The 22,683-nt window shown below is 41.9% G+C and overlaps 2 protein-coding genes across 4 annotated transcripts; both read right to left on the minus strand.

Annotated features, from left to right (window-relative positions):
* Positions 1-1,807: 1,807 nt before the first annotated feature.
* On the minus strand, positions 1,808-6,088 carry LOC124470493 (gap junction alpha-3 protein-like). Of its 3 annotated transcripts, none has more exons than XM_047024411.1 (3): positions 5,731-6,088; positions 4,481-4,776; positions 1,809-4,323 (listed from the first exon to the last, which is right to left on the minus strand). In XM_047024411.1, exon 3 carries the CDS (start codon positions 4,288-4,290, stop codon positions 3,184-3,186), a length of 1,107 nt encoding a protein of 368 aa, XP_046880367.1. In that variant the 5' UTR covers positions 4,291-4,323; positions 4,481-4,776; positions 5,731-6,088; the 3' UTR covers positions 1,809-3,183. The 3 variants fall into 3 exon arrangements, with proteins under 3 accessions (XP_046880380.1, XP_046880367.1, XP_046880375.1); XM_047024419.1 differs by lacking the exon at positions 5,731-6,088 and adding an exon at positions 5,621-5,714; XM_047024424.1 differs by lacking the exon at positions 4,481-4,776 and having other exon boundaries at positions 1,808-4,323.
* An 842-nt stretch (positions 6,089-6,930) lies between these two features.
* Positions 6,931-17,532, minus strand: LOC124470675. Its single transcript, XM_047024648.1, has 9 exons — positions 17,398-17,532; positions 17,018-17,156; positions 15,434-16,742; positions 14,667-14,800; positions 13,489-13,652; positions 12,826-12,992; positions 12,612-12,698; positions 12,368-12,423; positions 6,931-9,405 (listed from the first exon to the last, which is right to left on the minus strand). Exons 1-9 carry the CDS (start codon positions 17,521-17,523, stop codon positions 8,546-8,548), a joined length of 3,042 nt encoding a protein of 1,013 aa, XP_046880604.1. The 5' UTR covers positions 17,524-17,532; the 3' UTR covers positions 6,931-8,545.
* Between the last annotated feature and the right edge of the window lie 5,151 nt (positions 17,533-22,683).

The following is a 22,683-nucleotide window of genomic DNA, read 5'->3' on the forward strand; positions in this document are numbered from 1 at the left end:
TGACAGGTATTCTTTGCAGCATAACATGGTGCATTGTCATGCATGAAGGTGATTTTGCTATTGAAGGCACGGTTCTTCTTTTTGTACCATGGAGGAAAGTGGTCAGTCAGAAACTATATATACCTTGCAGAGGTAATTTTCACACCTTCAGGGACCCTAAAGGGGCTTACCAGCTCTCTCCCCATGATTCCGGCCCAAAACATAACTCTGCCACCTCTCTGCTGACGTTGCAGCCTTGTTGGGACATGGTGGCCATCCACTATTCCATCCAGGGTTGCATGGCACTCATCAGTAAACAAATTTGAAATTTGACCGTTTGAAAATGAGTCTTCATGTATTTCTGGGGCCATTGTAGAGCAGTGAGCCCAGTCTGCTTGTGAGCATTGGTTAGGGGTGGCCGAATAGTAGGTTTATGCACAACTGGAAGCCTCTGGAGGATCCTAGCAAGCAAGCAAAATGTATTTATAGAGCACTTTAAACTCCAAAGTGAACACAAAGTGCTGTACAGTAAAACAATAAATGAATACATAAAAGCCCTAAATACAAAAACTCACACATCTCATACATTACAAATAAAAAAACAATAACACACCATACAAAAGACCTGATACCATCTATATAACCAGACATTAATTTTCAATTTCAGCTTCCAAAGGCCAAAGCACAGAGGTGGGTTTTAAGAAGAGACTTAAAAACAGGCAGTGAAGCTGCCTGTTTAATGTGTAGGGGTAAATCGTTCCACAATTTTGAAACTGCTTCCGCAAAAGCACAATCCCCTTTAAGCTTGCGCTTTGTTTTAGGCACACTTAGGAGCAGTTTATCGGCTGACCTGAGAGAACGGGTGGGTCTATAGGGATGTAACAGCTCAGAGATGTAAACGGTGGCAAGGTAATTTAGGCCTTTAAAAGCAAATAAAATAATCTTAAAATGGATCCTTTGATATATAGGGAGCCAATGGAGTGAAGATAAAACCGGGGAATTGTGCGTGTATTTATGTGTTCCAGTTGAAAGACGTGCAGCAGCGTTTTGTACCAACTTGAGACGAGCGGTAGAGGACCCACTGACCCCCACATACAATGCATTACAATAATCCAATCTAGTGGTGACAAAGGCATGGATTACTGTCTAAAAATGTTGCCTAGACAGAAATGGCTTTACTTTGGCCAATTGCCTCAAATGAAAAAAAACTTGTTTTAACCACTGACCTAATCTGTCTGTCCAGTTTAAGGTCAGGGTCAATTTCAACCCCTAGGTTAGTGATTGTTGGCTTACACCTTGAGGTTTGTGGCACTCCAAAGGCACCAGCAGCTTCAAACACCTGTTTGCTGCTTTGTAATGGCATTTTACCCCCTGCTCTCTTAATCCGATGAATTTGTCTAGCAGAAACCTTCCTCCTTATGCCTTTATCTGCACAAACCCATCTGTGCTCTGAATCAGACACAAATCTCTTCACAGTTTGATGATCACGCTTATGTTTTTGTGAAATGTCTATTGTTTTCATACCTTGTCCAAGGCATTGCACTATTTGACACTTTTCTTCAGCAGAGATCCTTTTTCTTTCCCATATTGCCTGAAACCTGTGGCCTTCTTAATAATATGGAAGTAAGTAACTAAGTAAGTAACTAATTAAGTAGTTTTCCTTTAATTGGGCTCACCTGGCAAACTAATTATCACAGGTGTCTGAGATTGATTTCAGTGATCCAAAGAGCCCTGAGACACAATAACATACATGATGCGGAAGATGTGTAATTGAAAAAAAAACGTGTTTATAACACTTAAATACAATTTGCATAATAATTTGGAACATGGTGAATATCTGCACCACTGGTGATGTGTGAAGATGTTATACTTTGTGCCACCACCAGAGGACAGGCTTTCTTCCAAACTGCTATCACTTGTGTGTCCTCACTGGACCAGACACCTGCTGTGGGCCGGAGAAAAAGAAATGGGATAACAAAGTAAGTTGCAGCTCAGTTTGATAAAACAATAAGTGAAATGTTCCAGCTTTTCACTTTTGATTCTGTCACAAAATACAATAACACAAGATCAAATGTGGCATCTAAACATTCCTCTCAAACTCAAGGCCTCTTCTGCCCATTTACCTTACCTTTCCTCTGGGGTTCCACACTTCCTGGTACTGTTGCGTAAAAGGACTGGCATGTGAAATAGAGTCTGGCAGCGATGCACATAACATGTTTATTTCTGTTCAAGCACAACAGTCTTGTTATTAACAAAGTGACATGTTAACAGAGAGTGATGGTCCATACTCCTTTACATGCCTTAACTGTGAACATACAGTACTGACTCAATCAGAGTGCCCTGACACCTGAAAGGGATGTTGCTGTCAAAGTGTTATGGAGTACAGGGGTTCTCAGAATGTCTTGTCTGGATTCAGTAGTGAACAATAATTTGTTTTCAAATAGATGGGGATATCTGATTTTTACACATTAAGACAGCAAGGAAAGACAAAAAAATAGAAAGAAATACTTCACATATTATAACTATTTAGGCATGTTTTACCTTTCTGTTGTTAGCTGAGAAATTAATGCATATGTTCTGCATATGTTATAACAGATGGATCTGCTGATGTGTAAATAGGCCAGGAGGTTTAAAATATGCCATGTTAAAAAAGTAACAGAAATGTACCACAGAATTGTGTCTAATGAAGATAATAAATGTTCAAACCAATATTTTTCAGATGTCTTTTGTATGTAACTCATAAAGTGTAAAGTTTGTGTTGATATGGAGTAACAAAGAAAATCTGAGCTTGAAAATCTGTGTTCTCTGACCATGAAGTTCCATCTGATGGAATAAATATCATCATATACCTTAATCAAAAATGTGAATAAATACAAAAACAGTACATTCCACTTATAATTTCAAAAGTTCAGTTCCAGTAAAAATAGAGGACGATTTAAGATGTCTAAGATCCCAAGACGTCAAACCCAAAGGGATTGTCCTCGCAAAACCCTATTGGCTTCCACAGATAGCATTTTAGCACACAACATTATGGTGACAGCTGTCACTCCCCTTGGAGACTGAATGGGTCAAAGCTCTACCATTTCCAATGTGTGTGTGTGTGTGTGTGTGTGTGGAGGGGGGGGATGCTTGTGGTTTGACACCCCAGAATGTTTAAGAGGCAACACTAGACCCCTCGACAGCAACCCTAGACCATCAGACTTCTCAGATCTTCAGATCATCTATTCTGGTCTTGTTGTTGCTGTGTTTGGCGTGACGGTTGGACTTGGCCATGCTGGGTGACCCTGGAGCTGATCCCCCCACACTCCCTGCTCCCCCCTTTTTCCCTTTCAGATCCATATCCTCTGGCTTGCTGCTGCTTCTCTCCACCGCCAGGTTATCCTTGTTCTGCTTGTAGGCAGCCTTGCTGTGGTACGGCTGGTAGGCGGAGTCTGTTTCCTCTGACAGGGGAGAGAGGTTGTAGGAGGGCACCGGGGGGTAAGCAGGCTGCACCGTGTGGTGGTGACTGTGGAAGTAGTCGTCGTAGCTGGGCACGAAAGGCACGGCTGTTTCGCTGGGCTCCTTGGTGATAAACTCAGAGGAGACCTGCTTGCGGTGGTACCGAAGGCCCTGTCGACACTTGGTGAAGCCCAGGTGGTACATCTCAATGAGGTTAAGGAACAAGGACAGGCTGGCCACTCCTAACATGAAGATGATGAAGATGGTTTTCTCTGTGGGGCGTGAGATGTAGCAGTTCACTGTGTTGGGACAGGGTGAGCGGTCACAGGTGTAAAGGGGCTTGAGCTGGAAGCCGTAGAGAAGGTACTGCGCCACAATGAAGCCAACCTCGAACAGCGTCTTGAAGATTATGTTGAAGACGTAGGTGCGCAAAAGCTCCCCCTGCAGGCGGACTCTGCCCTTGTCATCCCTGACGAAGGGTTTCCTGCTGCTCTTAACCTCCATGATGAACTGCTGCTTCTCAGTGTTCTGCGCCTGCTCTTTCTCCCTCTGCTTCTGCTTCTCCTCCATCCTTACCAGGTGGAGGATGTGGCCCAGGTAGATCAGACTGGGCGTTGAGACGAAGATGATCTGCAGGACCCAGAAGCGCACATGCGAGATGGGGAACGTGACATCGTAGCAGACGTTCTCGCAACCGGGCTGCTTGGTGTCGCAGGTGAAGCCTGACTGCTCATCACCCCAGACCTTCTCGGCTGCGGCACTGAGGACCAGGATGCGGAAGATGAAAAGGACGGTCAGCCAGACCTTGCCCACCACCGTGGAGTGCTCCTGGGCCTTTTCCAGCAGCTTTCCCAGCAGGTTCCAGTCACCCATGACTGCAGCGGTAGTAATAGATTACACTTGGGGCTTGAAGACAGGAGGGGAAGGAGAAAAGAAGGAGTACGGGGGAACAGAATTAAAGATCGAGCTGAGCATTTGGAAGATAATATCTGGGGCTAGTATTTAATGCAGAACCTAATAAGTACTGCATGCTGTCTATACAACTGAACTATATTTTACTCACAAAAGATTTGATTAGACTGGTCTTCGGAGGCAGGTCTGATGTCCGTTGACAGTGTACTTTACTGACTATAAATGACCGAATGTTCCCCCACACCCCTGAGTCAACCTAGCCTTTGTCAGGTAGTGACCCCTTGCACACAGACTGACAGGGTTATTTATACTTTAGGGGGATGTATATTTGGGATGTGCGGACAGGAGCATGGCAGGTTCCGGTCCTTGATAGAAAAGCTAGTGTCCCTCTTGCCAGGAGCTGTGGTAATGTGATCCATGGGAGTGGAATAGAATCCAGTTCTGACACTGTGCAAGTAGGAATTAGAAATGCGTCAGTTATGACAGGAGCTAAAACTGCTCTAACACATCACCTTTGACAGATATTCCTCCTGACTTGTGTACTGTAAGGAATAACAGCAGGAATGTTCTTTTGTCCAGACGTGTAAGACTGAAGTTGAGAAATTAAGATGTTATTATTACACTGTTGAATTGTTTTGGTTTACCATTGATTAAATTAGCTAGCTACTATAATGAAGATGTTATTGATGCACTGTAGTATTCTTTATTGTTAATTGTGCCTGGTAGCTGACATGTGTTTATTTTGCTAAATGGATTGCAAATACAAATCATTTCTTGACCCAACTACCAAAATCCTATTAGAACAATGCACTTCTGGTCCTTGATCTACTGCTGTACTTTCTACATGCACTGTTTGTTAGTTGCTTTAGATAAAAATGTTTGCATAGTGAATGAAAGGTTGATATAAATAAAAAATGCACTTTAAGTGCAGACATTTTCTTACCAATGTGTGATGGAGGTTCGCAAGTTCATTTGAATACAAACTGCTATTTACTCAAGGAATGCGATTTCAGTGCTTCAAATTGGTTTTGTCCATCACAACAGAATGTACAATATATGTATCTGTTTTTACTCTTTTCCTTCAACTGCAGCAGTAGTCTCCAGTAACAGAAAGTAATTTAGTGTCAGTTATTTGTGTCTCTATAAAAATGATTTTTGACAAAGTTCCACAATCTATTCCAACATATTTTACAAGCACAATCACAAAAACCTAACTTCATTGTAACCAATAGACCAGCATAAACAACATGACAATCCTGATGACAACAACTGCTTAGAGTATCCAACTTACACCAGTTCACTTCCAGACTCCGTCGGTTTCACTATTGGATCAACCTGCCTCCTTGATCCCTACACCGGACGGCAGCTACAAAAAGCATCGGAAACAACGATTCCACCCACCTTGTCAGCTCACACATTTCCAGCAGCGAAACTCATCAAGTCTTTGTGGTTCCATGTGGTCCCCTCCTGCCCTCCCTCCAAGGCCTCAGTCACAGGCCTCTTTAGCTCGCTCTCCGGCCCCCAGCAATGCCCTTGAATGGACAGGAAATCTGGACCTCGGCAGGCCACAACAACTCAGTTCCACACGGCCGGACTGTGTCGTGCAGTGCCCTTTCTATGTGGGTAGGTTTAGGGCTATCCTGAGGTCTTCTCCTGGACTGTTCACTCCTGACCTCCTGCTGTTGCTATGAGACAAACTCAGGGCCAAGTCCAGCTCCCCCCCCTCCTACCATTCGCTTCACCTACCCTCCGGGGTTAAATTTGGCAACTGGCACACTCTAATGTAAACTGTTATAGCTGTCTGACTTGCTTGTTACTGAGAGTGACAGGGCAGTTGGCCAGTAAGGTAATCGACCAAGGCGGTCTTGTCACAAGTGTCGCTCCAGAGCTAAATATAGGTGGGGTGGATCTCTCCTATCGCAGAGGGCCCCTCTTGGAGAGTAGCAGCAATTTGTATCTGGAGTCACCAATGACAAGCACTGAATACAAAAACTCTGGCAGTAGCTAAATGATTAGGGTTACAATTATTACAGTAAGACATGAAGTTATAAAACCTCCCACAAAAGATCTATTATAACATCATACAGTATAGTACAAAATCTATTGATAGATCGGTCTGCCTGCCTGCCCTGTCTGTCTAGGAAGATGTGCATATAACTTTTTTGTGTGCATATAGTCTTCTTCTTATCACCCAAAAACATTATAAAGCACAATGCTACACACATTACACAAATGTAGGTTGTAACAGAGATATGTAGGTTGTAACAAATAAAGAAGGAGCTCATAAAAGACTGTAAGGGGGTTTCAACAGATACTTAATACTTCTGTCAAAGTACTGTAATCACTTTTCTTGCAGCAAAATCAGAGGCTTCTTTATAATTATGTTTCTGTAACAGAGCACTGGACAAATATATCACAATTTATTTACATCAATAAAGATCTTCAACAGCTCCTTTTCTTGGCTTATAGCTGCCCAAAATGTATGAGAAATAGCACAGTGTTGATGTAACCTGTCTATGGAGGTCACAGCATCTAATCAGGAGGGTCTTAACAATATGTTTAATAAGTAGTTTGTCTACACATCAACAATCATTCAAATGCAAATTATGATGTATTTTATTTCTTGATATACAACAATTTACATACAGTATATACAAGTCTGTTCCCATTAGATTTGAACTGGATTGTTTACTTAATATTTACGGAAAAGCTTTCTATTTCCCTCAAACAACAAAATGGCACATTAGTCTGTCTTCTAAACTTGCAAATCAGTCCTACAACCATGAGCATTAGGCATCCATGATTACAATGTGAGTGAAAATCAAAGAATGATTGATGACTCAAAAGATAGGAAAGTTGGGATGGTAGAGTATAACAAGGTTTAGAAAAGTTAAATACTCTACATATTATTACAATTCTATGTATAGTATATACTATAAATACTCAATATTTTCAAGAAGATCATCATTGGAATACCAATTCTGATAAGTAACTCTGACAATAAGTGTGTATTTAGAATTCTTGTCAAATTTATGGTTCGTGATTTTTGAAATCATTATCAAGTAAATTAAAGTTAATTGAAAGAGATAAACAAATGTAAGCAGATAGATACCTAGGTGCAATAACAAGCCCTCAGTTTACTAATAGGACATGGAGCTTTCACTGAAACTCTCATTCTTGTGCTTGCTACACAAAAGCAGCCAGTATGGAAATGTTAGAATGAATCCTCCCTCTAATCTTGCCTATTCATAGGTTGGCATCATGTGGATGCCTCTTAAACAAAGCCACCATTTTAAGGTGCTGAAATAGTGCAGGGCCATGCCCCAGAAGAATGACAAGTTCAAAAGCAGTTCAGTAACATTCCTGTTGTGAGAGATCCAGATATCTTTGATCTTGAAGATTTGGATATGAACCACCAGCACTCAAACCCAACTTCCACAAAACAAATTATGCAGCTTTGAATATTTAAACTGATGAAATGTTAGCATTTGTTATTTTACACATAGTGTAACCTAGGTGTCAATAGTCCTTGTTGGTATAGCCAGTTGGGATTGAACCCCATTCTCTCAGATGGCAAATGAAAGGATCTGCCATTAGACAACAAGCCACATCGTTTTTCCACAAGAAAGTTGTTCTAAACCAACTCTCAAAAAACGTGTTCAAGTGCTTCAGGTTTCCAGGTTGTTCTGACCTCCATATTTTGTAAACTGCACTTAGGTCTAATTCTTATGCTGTATGAACATCCACCAAGTCATTTAATATGAGTTAAGCAACCCATATAATAATGAAGGAATTGATGTACAGTTTTCTTCAAACCAATGACTAAATTAGGTTTCCTCGCACAGCACATTATGCTCCTGCAAGTCACTTCGTCAAACAAATGCTGCTTTATCCTATGGGCTTTGTTTCAGTTCCACCCCCAACTGGAGACGATTTTGAGACTTTTTGAAGTCCCTTGAAAAAATGTTCCTCCTCATTCCTATCCAGCATTAAAAATGTATAAGGATCCCTCACTTTCCGAATCCTACACCTGGATCCCATTTTCAGACCTGTTACCTGCAACAGTCAGTATAATGAATGGATGAATTAATGAATGGACGAATGGATGTAATAACAGATATGTAACTGTAACCATGTTGCCAATGATGTCTTGAATTCTGAGTGGGTTACTGATCGTTAGTTGGAAGCAATGAAAAGGGTATGGAGGGATAGTGTTTCAGAAAGCAGAACACCTCTCACCCTTCTCCACAGGGGTCTTTCTGGTCACATTGAACTTAGCCTTGAGAGAATGGTCCGCTATCAGCTGATTAATCTCATTCTGTTTATAGGATGACAGCTTCTGGGTGATCCAGGCTACTTTGCTCTCCTCGTCTGAGCCATGGCAGCATCGCATGCAAGCTCGACCAATCAGATAGGCCACCTCTGCCAGGTTTAGGAGCACGCACACCCCAGACACAGACAGCATGAAAACGGTGAATATGGTCTTCTCCGTGGGCCTGGAGACGAAGCAATCCACCGTATTTGGGCACGGGAACGAGTCACACTTCACCAGACGCACCATCTTAAAGTCGGGGTAGATCACGTAGAAGATGTAGAGGAAGGTCACCTCAAAGCCGATTCTGAAGATGATGCTGATCATGTAGGTCCACCAGAGAGCTCCGACGATCGGGAACTTCTGGCTCTTGATGTGCTCCAGGTCTTTAGGGCTGCCTCTGCCCGTTCTCCTCATGATCTTCTTGTCAATGTGATGCCGGTGGGCCACATGCATGGCCACCAGCAGGGCCGGGGTGGACACTAGGATGAGCTGCAGAGCCCACAAGCGGATGTGCGAGATGGGGAAAAACTGGTCGTAGCAGACACTGTTGCAGCCAGGCTGCTGGGTGTTGCAGGTGAACCCGGACTTCTCGTCGCCCCAAACGCTTTCAGCCGCCACCACCAGGACCAGGATGCGAAAGATAAAGATCACGGAGAGCCAAATGCGGCCGATGCCAGTGGAATACCTGTTTACGCCGCTGATCACAGCATAAAAGGACCCCCAGTTCATTTTGGATTCCAGGTCTGGAAGGTTATAAATCAAATGAAACAAAAGTCAAGGCTCAAGCTGGCACACATGATGGAAAAAATTCCAATCCTTACAGTATTAGGAGAGTATGCATTTACTATTCATAATTTCAAATGAAGAAACCTGTGTGATTAATAAGTATCAATAAAGATGAAATTCTATCAAATCCACAATGCATTATTCTCTCAGCGACAAGTTCAAATAAACAGCAATCACTTTCTAGGTGGTCGTCAAACCTACACCTCCTGTATTCCTTAAACACACAACCTCAACTACTTCTCAAAAATGCAATCCTGTAACCCACAGGTATAATGCAGTAATAACACAGTTATAACACAGCTTCAATGGTTGTAATGCATTTTGTTGTGCCAGTTTACCAGGCTCATCCGGGGGTGCGAGGGGCAGGACCAGGTCCACAAACGAACACCATGAGGTGTAGTCCGGACATGGAGCCAGGTCGATCAGGACCCTACGCGAAACAAGAGCCGCTAAATCGCATGGCCGCGCTTTAAGAGGCCGAAGGATGGCCTACCAAGTACGTCACGGGACATACGGTAGCGAAGCCAATGGCGAAACATTTAGCCGAATCACGTGATTGGTTCGCCAAGTATTAATAGCGTACTCCCAAGTTGACCTGGGATCCAGTCCCAGACAGACAGACAGACTCAGCAACACAGACTTTCCCAGCAATGGCTCAAGACATGCATCTCATTAGGACCTTTTAGCTATATATTTACCTATATGAAGACTGGTAGCTTGACGTTTTAGCCTAGATATTGCCTGAATGACAACACAAGTACGTCCAGCTACAAAAAGTTATTGTACAGCTGTTTCATTCCAAAAACAAGTATGGTCTTTGATATAACTTGTCAGTAAGGTAGCCAATCCCTAGGGAGATCACAACTACCAGTTCCCCTTCTCTGCTCCTCGCCAACACAAGTTACCCACAATCATTCACTTTTTAGAATAAGATGCGTCATTTAGATTACCTTCAGCTGTGGTGGTACACAAACTGTGTACAAATGTGTAGTAAATAATAACTTATAAAAAGTTTGAATCAAACCAAAGGCCGAAGGCAACTGGGTTTGAGAAAACCATGCGTTGGTAAAATGCTAATCATTCCTCCGCCACTAGCCACTACCCTGCACTGGGGCAGTCATACGCGCTTATATAAACAATTTACATACAATGGCCGCCTTTATTGAGCTCCAACAAGACTCTTTAGAATTCACAGATCAAACGCCTCGATTTCCTCCTACCCCGAGCTGAAGAAAGAATCTGTGTGGACACAATAGGTCTCAGCTCTGCACCAAAGCAACATGATTGTGCTGTATTGTTCTTGGTAGGGCACTGGGCAGGGAAGTGGAGTGTGGTTTTGACGTGGGACGGAGGGCTGGAAAGAAATAAAAAGAGAGATCCAGGGAGAGAGAAGTAGTGAGATGTTTGTGGAGTCATTCAACAAATATATTATCTTCTTGGGGATCAAATGTGAATTGTACCAGCTGGACAAAATCATTCAAGACAATCCCATATCCAGTTGAACAGCAGACATCTGATCCGACAGGGTTTTCTAAATCCTCAAAAACCTAGATGATCATATATATAAAAAGAAGAACATTAGTCTTCTTTGCACAATCAAACATAGTGTAGGAATGTGGCTGGCGGGTGGGTGGTGGAGGTATTGGGGGAGAGAGGGTCCGGTTCCTGGGTGAGCAGTAGTAAGACAGACCTGACATCCTACGCCAGACAGACCTGACATCCTAAGCCACCCAGGCTCAGTCATGGGGGGGGGGGCATTTTCACATAGAACATTCTGGACATGACAGACATCATCACAGAAAGAGGGACTTGACCTGTGAGACTTGTGACCTCATTCATGCATCAGCTGCTGTCACAGCTCCTCCCAGTCCACTCCTCTGTAAGAGAACTCCAGTTTATTCAGACTCAAACACCCCCGTTTGGCTGGGAAGACAAGCGGTTTACAGTATGGTAGGGAAGCAGCTGGGAGAATAGTAGACTTTTCTGTGATGCTAGCGTGTGGTGCAGCTGGAGCAGAGTTCAGTCCTCTGTGGTGATTGTCAGTGTTATCAGATGACCTCCAGTCACTAGCTACTGTACTATGACTGTGTCTGTGTCCGCACTTCTGGCCTGGCTAGGGGAGGACATGGGTGGCTATCTCATTGAATGAAGTAGTCAGAAGTGTTTCATGCTTATAGTTTAGTTCCTTTCAGCACTTCATTTTGCCATAAATTACAGATTATTTGCGAAGAACAAAAAGTCTTCTTGGGTATGATTTTCATTTAGCCTTCAACTCCTTAATGGAGAGTTGCAGATTATTGTCCTTCTAGCAGGTTTTTCCATCTCGGAACAGTGTCGTCCAACTCTAAGATAGGTGGTAAGCCAATGTGTTCCAAGGAACTTAGCAATTCCTTGACAAAGATTCTACTGAGGGTCTTAAACTACTTTGCTAAGTTTTTGCTTAGACAATAGTTACTATGCTTGAAGAGTAAGAAAAAATGCTTGCTAGGACCAAATATTGCAAATCAAAACAAAGGATACTTTCCAGTTGCAATTTGTGTCTTTATTACGAAATAAACTTATTTAGATTAATTCGGTCAACATATGCAAGGTGATTTACAACTCAATCCCACAAAACACGCCTACTTTTGCATCTAGCTGGATAGACATCATATAGATATATAAACTAAGAACAAAAGGACATCCTAAACTGAAGACAAACTTAAGTAAAACATAACTATATACATGCCTGCAGACCAACTGGGTTCAAAAACCATTGATAAATAAAACAATATCTAATAAGTAGCTGTCAAGGAATGAAAATAAATCAAAAGGATATCACAAAGCAGGAAGTTTCAATAAATGGATAATTTAGTCCAGGCCAGTGGAATATCTGATGGGATTTGTCATTTGCGTGAAATAATTTCCAGAGAAGCTATTTCTGGTGTTGAGTATAACAGGAGATGAGGTACTTCCCCCAGGCTGCTTCTCGTTTCCTTGTCTGCTCTTGAGCACTATCTTCAACACACCAGCAGACAAGCACACTTTCAGATCACCATTTTAAATGCATCATTAGCCTGATGGCTGTAACAACTCTGCCCTCTAGAGGACATTAAACCCATTCAAACAAGGGAAAGGTGAATCAGCAGAACTGTAATTAAAGTATATGATTGCATGTGTCAGTGTGAGTATGTGACGACACCTACTTCTCTTGATGCCCACGTTCCTCAGCTTATCATGCTTGGCGTGTCCATTCTGAGCCAATCTCAGCGACAAGGAGGCCCCTCTCCTATAAAAACACATAAGGGGGGCACACATAAACTAGTCTCCCCTAATTACTAGTCTGGGGAGACATTAACAGGCATCCTTGCATTTCTACATATATCGTGTATGTGTGTGTGAGGGCAGGGTATGACCTCATGGCCCCAATCTTCCCCCTCTCCATGAAGAGCTCCACAAGGACCTTGGCACCTTCCCCATCTCCCTGAATATAAAGCCTGGCGAACAGGGTCCTGTTCTCCACCATGTCCCTGAACCAACCCACCGCCACCTGGGACCAGGCAGAGCCCTCCGCCGGGGACACCTGGAGGAAGTGGGGGTAGAGAAGGAAAGAGGGGGATGTTGAGGAGCGTAGCGAGAACATGCCAGAACTGTTGATTATCGTCCATATCTTATCCGTCTCCTAACGGCCATTCTGGCTAAGCAAATACTTAGTTCTTTCATCTAACTTTACAGAGAACAGACTGTGACTGATCAGATGGAAATTACATTAAAGTATCCAGGTTGGTTTCACTCTATTATTAAGCAGACCAGGAAGGACAAGGCTTTGGGTTTTAAGGTACAGTTAAAGGAGACCGTTTGAAGTGTTGTTCAAAGTAAGACTACAAAATAAATCAGTTTGAAAATAAACAAGGACAACAGAACTTTCAATAAGTGTCAAACTAGCCCAAGCATTCTAAATCCATGTTTCATGGAGTAATAAGCATTCGCACCAAGCACTCAAGACAAGACAAATATTTTGCACATGGTTTTACATCAAAGCATTACCACTCAAAGGAAATGGATGGACAGCCTCTTACTTTGGCCAGAGCAACCTGGACAGCCTGAAGGGGAAGTGTGGTCATATCTGGATGGAGCTCCTTAATGTCCCAGAGGGACAAACAGGAAGAGTCCCCGTAGTCCAGCCTCCTCACCTCCACCTGGATGCTGCTGGATGTTCTGTCACAGTCTGTTGGGTTGTTCTCTGGGGGGGAGGGGGACAGCCTGTTCTATAGACCAATTATCACCCTACGTCACACAACTGTCAAGCAGGCTCAACTGCGCATGTCGGTTGCAAAAGACGAACTTCTTCCCGGTCTATTACACTTGGAGTGTAGATCAGGTCATCATATATCTCTGGCCACTGGATTGCAGGGCTTGATATTAACTTTTTGAGGCTCTTGGCCTTTGGACAAATACATTTACATTTCACTTGTCTATACACAAAAGTCACTTGACCCCGATACCCTTAAATAGCCTGACAAAGTGATCGGGCAAAACTAGCCTGGCTAACGGAGGTCGCTTTCTCAGGGAATTGATGAATGAAACATGCTCGGTTAAAGAAATCTGAGATTCTGGCTATCTTCATCAGGCTCGTGTCTACATTAGAAAGTCCTCCCTGACGTTTCTGGTGTAGAATGGAATGAAATACAACATTGTGCACACTGCCAGTGAGCGAGTCTGACTGAGGCTAACGTCAAAACTGTGTAACGGGGACGCAGTCTCACTCAGACTGCCAGTTTTAAACAAATCACAAAAATAATCGGACCAGCTGGCTAAAAACAGAATTCCCATATCTCTTAAAAACTGCCCTGCTCAACTTTTTAGATGTAGAATTGACTTTAAAACTGTAAATTATGAACTTTGTGACATGACGTGAAGACATGGCTGCCGCCCACCTATGCGGTCTACCGGGCGACATTCTCATTCAAATGTAAAGACTTTCGGGACCCAAATACAAATTCTGATGCGACAGATCAATGTGTAATCGCTTTCTCTCTTCAAGGCTGTCCTCCTCGAGCTTTTTGGTCTTTTTAAATCTAACTATTTTCATTATCCGTGTGGTCCTTTTGACATGCTATCCTTTCCCGGTTTTCTGCAACCAAATTGCGCGCGCATCCTGAATGTTTACAAACAAATAATTGGTCTCTACCACCAGTAGCCAGTAAATATCTTGTGACGTTCTGCCCTCTAGTGGTCGGCCTGAAAGCATACTCACCTCCACACATGCCACAGATCTTGGTGACCTGGGCCCTGCACCACATCTCCTGTGAGGGGAACCAGCTCATCACATAGCTCCCAATATCTGGGATGCTCCGCAGCTCTGCGAATGAACGACTGTCCTTCAGACTGCTGTATGACACAGAAGACAAAGGAAACAGGGAGAGGGGACCAGGAAGAAGGAACACCACAAATGAGTAGCAAAAATTTTTAGAAGTGGAAACACTCCATGGGAATTAGGTGTTTTTCTGCATGTATTCCCTGTTATAGGCACAACTTTTGCCTTGTTATAAGCAAATAGTAATGCTTATATTTCTGCAGAGAAATCAAATTATTACATACATTCTTACTAGAATACATGTGCTCCATGGGTAGGACAATTAATGTATGTGTGAAAGGATGCACTGTGCATGCCATGAATTCTACTGAATCACCATTAGGTGGGGATGTTTCCACCAAAACATGCAGCTTGCTCTCAAAGCTTTCCTATTTACATTTTCCAACTTAACTAAAACTATTTATTGTAAAAGCCATCAATAACATATCTTGCCTTTTGAGTTAATGTACAATAAAACATCTAGATAATGATAATTCCACAAAACATTTAATCTTTTTACAAATCAACCAAAAATACAACTGGTCTTCAGTAATGACCGAACAGATAGTCAAATGACATTTGGCAAACAACATTTAATTGTGCATCTTAAAAGACATACACACAAACATAATCTGACCAGATGCTTGGTGTCATGTTAGGAAACCTACTCTGCGTGGAGGGCTTGAAGCTGCAGGGAGGCATCTGAATGCTGGATGTAGAAGCACCCAGGACTGACCATGTGACTAACCACCACCGCCATCTCCTCATACTTCCGTACCTGAAACTTCGGAATGCTCGTTTGGCTACACTTTGGAATGCTGAGGTGCTTAAGTTCTGGACCTCTGAAGAGGTTGACGGAAGATGAGACAGAGCACTTCTGGAAGATCTCAAGATCTCTGCTGACCTCCAGCCTCGGGTTGGCCTCTTCAGTCTGGAGCTGGCTGGGTGGCAGGATAGCATTGGTGGTCCTCTCCACGTGATCTTCAGTACAGGAGATTTGAAGATTGCCTTCTTTCTCGAAGGCGCTACTCTGAGAGGTAGTGTGTCTGACATCAGTGAAGATGTCTCCCACGTCCCAGAGCTCGGTTTTGGTTGCGATCATGCAGGTGTAGGTCAGAGAACCTCCAGACTCCACTCTCTTCACAGTGAAGACTGGGTAGTGTGTGTCCACCTCTGGGAACGACTGCTTCCTCAACAGGACTTGTGACGCTGCCACTCCTGGCTCCTCCATCTCAGCCTCTCTGGTCTGGTGCTTCATCACCCCATCCACAAGGGGCGCTGTGGCAGCGGCTTCAGTTTGGCAGAGACCAGAGGTGTACTGAAAGTATTCACTCCATTCATAGGTGACCTCCATAACATGCTTGTTCTTGGCATTGGATCGCAGGAAATGGACAAGCTGGGAGGAAGTCTGCTTCTGGTGCAGCAAAAATACGTTGTTCTCCATCCCCTGGCCAATGAGCAGTGAGGGTACTGGTGTGCTGTTAGAGCTACAGTCACCTGAATGTTGATAGTTATTTGGCAGTGGTGGGGATGATGATGACTTCAGAATATTGACCTGCGGAGTCGGTGCTGGCTGAAGCGCTACACTTGGTTTAACCCCAATCTGCTGTACTTCTGTCGTTTTCTCCAAGCGAACAACGTTCTGTGCTTTGTCATGCTTCCTCGCAACCTCACAGGTTAAGACTGGTGCCTCAAAGACTGTGCTGTGCTGGGTGGTAGACACCGTGCAGTGTGTGAATGCATCCTTCGGGAGCAGACTATCAGCCTGGGAGGTAAAGAAGAGCTGGAGCTGGTGGAAGGACAGGGTAGCTCCCAGAAGCTGGACTGCCCTTGTGATAGAACTTGCCATCAAGACATTCTGGAGCATGGGGCCGAACTTCAGTACATCCGGCACCTGGATGGCCCTTTCCCTGGACAGTTCTACCTGGTTGGGAAGTAGGTTTCCCTTTAAAGGGGCTTTAGCGATGCATTGTAGATCTGTTGGTGCAGTTGAAAGGATTAGAAAGCACATGGCTAGCCTTCATTACACATTCAGTTATGGAACAGCTCCAAGTTCAAAACCTACTACTTGAGTCAAAGCAGTAGATTTGTATTTTTTGGGGGGAATGTTTATTGAATATACGATGGAAAACAGGATCACTTATTAACAATATCAGAACCCTAGCATTCACTTACTATGGACATATGTGAAGTCCTCTGAAGTTGCTGTATTGTATTACATGGCTATAACAATTCAAATAAGTTTGTCTTACCAGATGTGAGGTTTTTCAATGCAGCAGAAAGTTGTTGGATAACATGACATTTGGCACACAGGGCTTTCAGAAGGTTGCAGCAATCCCGAAGATTGGTTGGCTGCTGCTTATTTAGACAATCTTGTACCTCCACAATGGCCTTTGAAAAGAAAACGAGTTTGAGTTAGTCATGCGCCATGTAAGAATATTACAGCCAATCTATTTTAAATAACAGTCTACATTGTAAATGGCATTTATCTGACAAGATGACTAGCTCGTTCTGAATGCAAGGGCATAGTAATAATGCACTCCAAATATTGATATAACGCATAGCTAGCTTCTACACGTTAATTGAGATAGCTCTTATATATGCCTTGGCTAGGCATGACAGTAGACTTTACCCGTTCCGTGAAATGTTTTATATCTCGATCCAGTGCGTTCCTGGCATTCTCAAATACTAACAGGTTGTACACGAGGCATCTTTTGGCGATATTGAGTAGGTCAGGTGGTGGTAATTGTTGAAGCATTTGTCCAGGCATGGTCAGGCTTAGCTGTAGTGCTTTGACTTGCTGGATTGACCGCCTGCACTGAATTGTCGTTTGGTTGGCGGGGTTGGCCCTTTTTTCTGACGTCTTTTTAGAGGGCTGAGGTGCGTTTTGGATTTATGCACAGTGGTAAAAGGTTGTTTGAAGATTTTTATGAAACTCGATCTAAATGGATCCGTAAAAGGATGCATATAAAGAGAACTGACATTAATATTTTCTGATAAACTAGCACTGCGTAGGCCTATATGAATGATATGCATGTTTGTCTAAATCCTGATTGAGGCCTTAGTGTTTATGAACAAGCTTGTCAACATCCGGTCAACTTTAATATTTTACAAACGCTTAATGAGTCTGATTCACAAATGATTAAACAATTAGTTATTCTTTGTTAGACTAATAAAAAAGGCAGAAAAAAAACATACAATCATAAATTACACAGACTATTTTATGCACTGAAAGAGTGTGGAGAGCGTTTGAGAGCCTTGGGAAGGCCATGTATGGATTAGGGTCAATAGAGGGTTTTCACGGACGTCACATTCTGGGCAGTAACTCGGATGCGCGGCCATCTTGGAGGCACTCGATGTAAACAACTCAACGGAGTACAACGAAAATAACGTAAATTCTACAGTCTTTGGTACAACTGTAGCCATGTCTAAACGACCGAAAAGGTCACCAAAACGTGTCCAAGATCCAAAGGCATACAGGGAAGGCCTTGGACCGCAAGAAAACCGTCGATATGTTGAGAAAATTGGATTTATTGGCGGTGCAGATCCCTACCAGTTAACTAGCTCCCTCTTCTTGGGTCTGTGATGACCCTGTGATTCTGCCTTCAGTTGGATATCCAGATATTGTGAACTACCTGGTTTTCTTGCCGAGCCCATATACCGAAGACCTTAAAGCTTACAAAGGTTTGGAGTCCTACAATCAGATAGTGTGTGGATGGGAGAGGGAGATGCAGTACCAAGTCCTCAACGACCATTGTGTTGTGAAGGCCAAAGTAAGTAATGCAATAGCGTCTTAAATCAACCTAACCATAACTGTATGATATCATTGCAATATTCAAGGTGTACTAGTAGCCAAGTGACACTCAATCGTGTTTTTCTTTTCATTTCAAAGACCCCCAGTTTGCTATGTACACTGTACACTATCTGAGTTAGTTTCACAAGATAAGATAAGCCTACATGTTATTATCTTGGACATGTTTTGGTGACCTTTTCGGTCGTTTAGACATGGCTACAGTTGTTCCAAAGAGTGTAGAATTTACGTTATTTTCGTTGTACTACGTTGAGTTGTTTACATCGAGTGCCTCCAAGATGGCCACGCATCCGGGTTACTACCCAGAATGTGACGTCCGTGAAAACCCTCTATACCATTTTGCATTCATAGAAATAGTTTTGCATCCGTAGAAATAGTTTTATATCCGTAGAAATAGTTTTGCATCCGTAGAAAAAGATTTGCATCCGCAGGAATAGTTTTGCATTTGCAAAAAACTATTTCTATTGATGCAAAAATATTTCTATGAATGCAAAATAGTATTGACCCTAATTTGACTGCATAAATGGCGCGCCCAAGGCAATAGCGGCTCCCTGACCCCTGAAAACATGGGCGTATCTAGCCCATGTTTCATTAGCCCCCCCAAATAAAAGATTTTATTTTATTTTTTTATTTTTAATATATATTTTTTTCTTTAATATTTTAAATCTAAATGTGTTAATTTCTCTTCCTAACCCCACTAGAGGACAGATTTAAAAGGATATTTAGAAAAATGTCTTCTGGGGGAACATGCCCCCAAACCCCCCTAGTTTTGCTGGGTCACAGGAAAAATAATAGGTTTTATCTAGGGGCTTAGCCCCCCCCCAAAAGTGGGAACCTAGATTCACCCCTGACCGCAAATGCTATACAATTTCCCGGAAATCATAGATTTTGTATTTAGAGCGAGCGAGAGACTGTCCAATGGTCATTTCTGGTAGAGGTGCATTTGACAATAGGTGCGTTCGACTTCATGCTGTCTCCCATTCTGCCCACATCGGCATCAGTGAGTGGGAAAAGAGGGCTAACCAGACCCCCCACCCTTCGCCCCTCGGCTTGACGCAACGGCCCCGGTGGATGTAGGTGGTATTGCATTTCCGGTTAGGCACCCGGCTCTTCCGGTCGTTTTTATTCCATTAACTCCAGTCAACATTTACCAAACTATCTCCCCCAATAATTTTGGTTCGATTCTTGAACCTTACTCATACTACTATCTTTTTCACATAATTTTTTTCCTGATTTTTGCTAAGTTGGAAACCAATCCGAAATGAGTAAACTAGCACCCCATCCAAGTTGCCTGGAAACACGCTCGCGGATACGAACAGGGGACGAGCACAAAAGGGAACATCAGCAAGTCGCAGATTTACTTGAGCTGAATGAGAACAAGGAGAAAGGACTTGATAATGTACAGTTGCCTGCCTTTATTGTAGCACGTTTTACAATGGTTGCACACATACATGACGGTTGTTTGTACAGTTTATTTCCGTTATTTGACCTTTGGCTTATATCAAATTAATTATTAGATAAAGTAAAATAAGTCAAAATACAACCTTCAACCTTCACTGATCATAAAATTATATATTTAACATTGCATATAAAGAACCAGTTAAGAAGATATTATCCAAATTTCTGGAAATTAAACGATTCACTTTTATGTGATAAAATCTTTAAAGCAAAAGCAGAAGAAATTATTCATGAAAACTGGAGGAAAGCTCAAGAAGAAAAAATGTATGGTAAACACTGGGAATATACAACATTTCGGATTCGGAATATGGCAATTAAAAGGGGTAAAGAATTAGCAAAAGACAAAAGGTTTGAACAAGATAGAATATTTAAGAATTTATATTTATGAAAACGACAGTATGTCTCAAACCAATGTCAATAAATTAACCAAATTACAGTCTGAGTTGGAAAATGTACTTCAATATTTAGTACGGGGTGTTTTTTTCAGGTCTAGATGGAGATGGATGGAACATGGTAAAAGGAACACTAAATATTTTCATAATTTATAAAAAACAAATGCCAGACTTAATAAAATACATAAATCTAGATTAACGCCAAGATTACAGTGAGATTAATCTAGATTTTAAAAAGAATCTATGCCCACCACTCAAAGAAAGCAATATACATTCAACAGAATTTGAGGGTATCCCTGTTAAAGAGGAAGTAACATACTTAGGAATTCATATTCAGACAGAAAGGATGAAATCCGATTTTCAATCTCTCATTCCAAAAGTTAAAAATACATTTGATAGATGGCTCATGAGAGATTTATCACTCAAGGGTCGGGTACTTTATTCCAAAACTGAAGGATTATCCAGAGTACTTTATCCGCCCAAAGTATTAGATGTTTCCAAACCTTTTATTAAGAAAATAGACTTAATAAAATTATTCAATTTCATATGGAAACATAAGCCTGACTAATTCTTATGGAAGTGTAATATTCCAAAAATTGCACGAAATTATAGCATAGTATTTGATGCCATACCCACGGGTTACGTAAGAGTGCTGCAGGGTATTAATGTGATGGGGGAGTCGGATGGCTGAGCGGTGAGGGAGTCGGACTAGTAATCAGAAGGTTGCCGGATTGATTCCCCGCCAAGCCAAATGACATTGTGTCCTTGGGCAAGGCACTTCACCCTACTTGCCTCGGGGGGAATGTCCCTGTACTTACTGTAAGTCGCTCTGGATAAGAGCGTCTGCTAAATGACTAAATGTAAATGTAAAATGTAAATGTAATGTATCTAATGACCAGTCAACATTTAGAACAGATGTTTTATTAAATGGCATTGACATAAAGGATAAAAAGTGCTATAAAATATATATTTTAGACATTTGATATTTTGCCCCACAGCTGCTCAATGCAAACATTATTGGAATAACCACTTTGGGAATATCAATTGGACTTTGATTTGGACCTATTATGATAAATATGTTGTTAATAATAAAGTAAATGAACTATATTTAAAATGTTTCCATTGCATCTACCCAACAAATCAATTTTTTAAGAAATACAAATATGATCTTTCTGAATCCTGCATATTTTGTGGTGCCTTCACAGAGACGATTGCACATTTGTTTTGTGAATGTTTTTATGTTAGATTGTTTTGGATTGATGTGTAGGATGTATTTAATGTATTGTGCGGCTCTAGGATAAAATTACAAAATAGAGATATCATTTTTACTATGAAGGTAATGATTTAGATAAATACCATGTTTTCATTTTGAATCTTTTAATTTTATTTGGAAAATGTTATATCCATAAATATAAATGCTCTGAAAGAAAACCGAATATTCACCAACTTAAAAGGACTGACAAATAAGAAAGCCCCTTTTTTCATGTATGTATGTGTTCATTTAATGTTTTCAGTGTGTTTTTGTATTTGTAATTGAGTAATAAAGGATTTTGAACAACAACAAAAAAGTCTCGAAGCTAGGAAAAAGGCGAGCCACTCCAATAGTATGAACTTGCAGAGCTGGAGACCCGGAGAGCTACGGTTTCAGGACCGCAGTTTCAGGACAGCAGTTCTAGGACCCTCGTTTTATCTGACAGCGGCACCTAGCAAATTGGATGACGAAGTATACTATTGAGTACGTGTCAATAGTCGCAACAAGATAGGCTATTTGAATGGTTTGAGAGAGGCAAGAAACAAGGAAAACTTATTTGAATTTGATTATTCAAATATGGATATATTAAAAATATATATACAATAACAAACAATAACAATCGCAGTATCACTTCCATCCATCCCTCCACCAGATACACCAGCATCGCTCCATCCAACTCTTCATAATTCCCTCCACCCCATCAACCAGCAACATTTTGAAGGATTTCTAGATTTTCCCGACCACCAAAATACCAAAAAGAATGCGACCAAAGCAGTATTCCCCACAAACAGTAATTTCTGTCTTCAACTGGTTGTTAACAGTTGTACGTTTGGCAATCAGTGTAGCTCAAAGTAGCTGATGTGAATCACGTGTGGTTATGCATAAAACCACTCCAGCGTCTTGAAATGATTTCAACAGCAAAGTTGAAGTTAGCTAGCTAACGTTAACTTTATTGTCCAATTCAAGACACCAGAACTGTTTTATACATAACCACAAGTGATTCAA

The sequence above is a fragment of the Hypomesus transpacificus genome, chromosome 1 (assembly GCF_021917145.1).
Source record: "Hypomesus transpacificus isolate Combined female chromosome 1, fHypTra1, whole genome shotgun sequence".
NCBI classification, from domain to species: Eukaryota; Metazoa; Chordata; class Actinopteri; order Osmeriformes; family Osmeridae; genus Hypomesus; species Hypomesus transpacificus.